Source organism: Clavelina lepadiformis, chromosome 1 (assembly GCF_947623445.1).
Source record: "Clavelina lepadiformis chromosome 1, kaClaLepa1.1, whole genome shotgun sequence".
NCBI classification, from domain to species: Eukaryota; Metazoa; Chordata; class Ascidiacea; order Aplousobranchia; family Clavelinidae; genus Clavelina; species Clavelina lepadiformis.
Genome location: NC_135240.1, coordinates 21,538,128 through 21,542,606, shown reverse-complemented (window position 1 = coordinate 21,542,606; position 4,479 = coordinate 21,538,128). Strand labels below are relative to the sequence as shown.

At 35.8% G+C, this 4,479-nt stretch overlaps 1 protein-coding gene across 1 annotated transcript; it reads left to right on the top strand.

The window, feature by feature from the left end:
- The first annotated feature begins 1,140 nt into the window (after positions 1–1,140).
- LOC143471252 (protein Shroom3-like) lies at positions 1,141–3,223 on the top strand. Its single transcript, XM_076969665.1, has 5 exons — positions 1,141–1,420; positions 1,531–1,672; positions 1,779–2,051; positions 2,142–2,270; positions 2,392–3,223. Exons 1-5 carry the CDS (start codon positions 1,275–1,277, stop codon positions 2,554–2,556), a joined length of 855 nt encoding a protein of 284 aa, XP_076825780.1. The 5' UTR covers positions 1,141–1,274; the 3' UTR covers positions 2,557–3,223.
- Positions 3,224–4,479: the final 1,256 nt, after the last annotated feature.

Sequence of the window (4,479 nt, the reverse complement as noted above, 5' to 3'; positions counted from 1 at the left end):
CCATAGACGCTTCCATGATCGCTCTCTTGGGATGTTTGGTCGTGCGGAGGAGTTATTTGGGTGACAAACACTTCCTCTGCAATCGTGTGTGGCTGATCTGTATCGACAAGCTAAATCTTGCACCTTTGTGATCACGTTTTTTGAAGTTATTGTCACCCACTTTAAAGACTACAATATGATGTCGCAAAATATCAGTTATCTGCTGCATCTAGCAAGCACCGTTGCGTTATGAGGTAATGAGCGATATTAATAAATGGGACCTGGATATACAGGAAGGATGGAAATTCCATCACGAGAGCTTAACTCTTCAGAACATTTGTTCTCTCCTTTTATAAATATATAGGCCTAGCTCACGGATTTGGTAGGATTTATCAAACGGGTTTTATCTCTGGGATTAGATCAAATTTAGCTCAAAAATTAAACCAAAGAAAAAAGTATAATCTAGCAATCTAATCCATTTACTTTCTCAAACTGTTACAATAACAGATATTTTTACAAAAATTCCCCGCAAGTTTTTTTCAAGACGTTTTTTAATAAAATCAAAAATAGGTCAAGTGACTTAGTAAGTTTGACTAAGCAGGTAAAAATTAGGAGTATGTTTGTGATATGACGTTGTAGTGTCCAATTAACAAAGCAAGTACATTGCACACTAAACTATGGTAGATCACTATAAACCATTTTTACATGACCATCTTTTGCGGTTAAAAAACATCTATACAACGTAAGACAAAAAATTTTAGAAGAACGTCATCACATTGACAAGCACACGACTTGGTTATGTGTAAAATGAACAGTATGTTAAGTGGTAGGTTCGATAATGTATGGCTAGCGTACTTAATATTAACCCTCCCAAAGGACAATAATCCTTAAATCGCACCCTACCATAATTGTGAAATTGCTCACGCGTCTAGAATTTTCGTTATCTCTTTCTGCGACCAAATGCCGCCAAGACTTGTTTTTCCAACGAAACTACTTGGTAAGAAATGTGATAAAAAGAAAAACGCGCTTGAACCAAGTACTTCGTGATTCGTGAAGCGTGTTTTCTGCAGAGGTATAAATTGAGCACTTGAGTGGCGACGCAACGCATTTCTCTGCTGTCAAAATGCTTCTGGTCAAGGAAATTGTTTTAGAAAGAGTTAGAAAGAAAACAAAGGAAAAGGTATTGGGAAAGGTTAGCGAAGGCCTACCAGGTCTGATTTGCAACATATACGCTTTAACTTAATACCTTTTGTGCGTTACAGTGACAAAGAAATATAAGTGTTGCTAATGACTGAATGATTTTGAAACTGCCATACCGAAAGAAAACCACCCTGCAAGACATGGCACCAAAACCTTTATGCGTAGAATATGCCCTTCGTCCGTTATCACCAGTCGAGACATCGTGCAAATTGCCATGCCGACGGCGGCGAAGCAGAAAACGGTAAGTCAGCCAAGTACAATAAAATTTTCGAGCCTTGTTGTTAATAAGCTATACAGACATGTTTCAATCAGAACTGGTGTCTTTGAATAAATCAATGTTCTCTATCTCAGATCAAGACAAGAAGACCTTCCAGCTTCATCAGCTTATTACATGACATCCGTGTCTAAAGGAAAAATCATGAATCTCGCCAAAGAAAAGCTTGCTAACGAAGAAGTTCGCCAAGAATCTTCTGAGCATACTAACGAAAGAAAGGTATGTTATCCCATTAACAACTTTCAATAAAAATCGGTGAATTAAGATCATAATAATAGTAATATTTTCCGACTTTTATATAGTCTTTATTTTATGAAATTTTTAGATCGCTTTGATCTTGAAAATTAACACGAAGTTACAAGTCCTTCAAAATATCAAGAGCTTGTTGAAAGCAGAAGTTAAAGACAATGAAAACCTTGGAAAACAAACTCAAAACGTCGTCGCACAACTTTGCACAGCACGAGAGCAAGAAAAGTACAGCTTCTTTGTACATGACGTGGATAATATCATCAACCTAACACTTTCCATATCATCAAGATTATGTCGGGTTGAAAACGCAATCCAAATGCTTCCTGCTGATGCTAGTACACAAGAGAAGGTGAGGATTCCAGCAAGTTATAGGGAATTGATTTGTCTTCAGATAAAAACCTGTATGGCAAGGATATCTTAACTTTTGTTCTTCACTTAGGAATTACTTCACCTGAAACGAGTAAACCTCACCGAACAATACAACGATGCAAATCAGCTGAAAGAAAATATTAACCGAAGACAACAAACTGTTTCCAAGATATTAGCAAGATACTTCAGCAAAGAACAGGTGAGAACATTACGAAAAAAGCTTCACATTAGAAAAAATATTTCCAGAAAACGATAAATTTTACAAAATATAGGAACTTGCATGGATATATTTTCACCCAAATCATTTCTGTTAATTACAGTTCGCCGATTTCGAGCATTACATCAAAATGAAGATCGCCTTGATAACCGAAAGACGAGAACTCGATGACAAAGTGAGGTTGGGTGAAGAGCAGATGCAATGCCTGAAGGACAGTTTGCCCGAAGATTGGCAAATCAACTTGGACAAATTATTGGAAGAGGAGTAATTGGAAACGAATTCCTGGATAAAGATCCGAAGATATCAAAAGTTTCTACATCACCTACAAGGCTGGAATCTTGAAGTAATGGAAGACAAATCCAAAGAGAAAGTAGAGGAAGGAGCAAAGGTCACAAGACGCCATAAAAAGAAGAGGAGAAAAGTTTAAAGTGACCTTAAACAAAGGCTTAGGAGAGAAGAAGACCTAATGATGAATCATGATTGCCAAGATAACGAACTTGGCCATTTCGAGTGAACCATTTGCCACACATTTTTGTAATTTGCATCTAACCTTCTAACAAACAAGAACGAAGGCTAGAATATATTGGTTTGATAACGAAATCGGACATTGTACCGAAAAATCTTTACACTTACACTGTTGTAGCCATTAACTTGACTAATGATAAATTATTAACTTTGTTTATACCTAAAATTTGCAACATTTGGTGAAATTTCGCCAATAACTGATTTTTATGTGAAAACTCTTTTTATGGTTTTTATTGTTTTTTAAAAGTAAACACGCAATACATTTTATTTTTCTCATTTATTTTTTACGAAAAACGCTGATTTTTGTTACTTTCGAATGAATTTATTGTTGTGGTTTCTGTTCATTCTTTCCTTCAAGGTTAACATGCTTTAAGGCAATAAAAGTTGAACTTGAATAAATGTAAACTAGATTTTGTTGTAATAAAATTTAGAGACAACATAAATCGGAAAAACGAACCAAAGTAAAACCAGAAAGCAACTGGGGTGACCGTATTCACCGTAAACTTCAAAATTCGTCCACAGTATCGATCTTTTTACAGTTTGTTAAGAGCTTGAGTTGCTTTTGCCAATAGCTTATTGAATTAAATTCAAGAAATCGCCGTTCATAAGTATCGTGGTTTGGATCACCTCGTATATTTAAAATTTAGACTGGGACCCCGATTGGTGACAGGGCAAAAAACACGCTGACGTAGGCTATAAGGTATGACGTAACAAGTAAAGCCTTTCTATAACCGCACGCCTGCAAACGTCATACCAGGTATTTTTCCGAAGTGATTAAAGTGACTTGTACCCGAAGCATTTGTTAACTAATTGTTAGATTTGGGAGATTTTGCTGGGTTGGAACTCGTCATCGGTATTTCGTTTATGCCCGTTTATTTTAACAGTAAATGAATCAAGCCTTTGTCATTAACCCTGAAAATTCTCGGCAATGCCTCGTTATATAGCATTTAACAAAGCAACAAGTTATCGGGGATGAGTCAGCTTTTAACAACTTTGACATTTTGAATGACGTTCAAGGTCGGCCATGATTTGCGGATTCAACGCAGATGGGAACTTGCATCATTGCAAAAAATATTGTTTTTCAGTCGTTTGCAAAGTCTGTTAAATCCTTGTACAACTTCTAATTGATGAAGCTGAAATTTGATTAACAGAGGTGATAAAAAAACACAATTTAAATTGGACATATATATGAGGAATTTCTATCGTCAAAACTACTGTGCACCATCGTCAAGTGTATTTCTAAAGAATGTGAATTATAGAATCAACACATAAACATATCAATGAACTCGGTGGCGTGGCAGTAGATTCCTCGCGAGTAACTATTAGTTTGAAACTTGGTAAAATTGATTAAAACTTAAACTGTTTTGTATACTCTGTCTGGAATTACGTAGAAAATTTGATTGTTTTATGTCATTTAACGACAAACACGAAAGCGACTGATATTCAAGAAACGTTATAGGAACACTTTCCATGCTGCCTTTCATCAGCTCTATGCATAAAGTATTATAATTTGTTTAAAATTTTTTTAGAATCGGCGCGATTTCACAGTCGGCCTTCAACATAATGCTGTGGAAGTTTAACAACATACAATACATATCAATTAAGTAAAGTTTATGCGTGCAATTTTGAAAACTGGAGTCTCCTCTGTCGTCTTACTGTTGATTTA

Excerpts from the sequence above, each read along its gene's own strand:
- LOC143471252 (XM_076969665.1), top strand. The coding sequence starts at position 1,275 with ATGATTTTGAAACTGCCATACCGAAAGAAAACCACCCTGCAAGACATG. Across the intron at positions 2,052-2,141 it reads ATGCTAGTACACAAGAGAAG|GAATTACTTCACCTGAAACG; the intron begins GTGAGGATTCCA and ends TTCTTCACTTAG. Across the intron at positions 2,271-2,391 it reads GATACTTCAGCAAAGAACAG|TTCGCCGATTTCGAGCATTA; the intron begins GTGAGAACATTA and ends TGTTAATTACAG.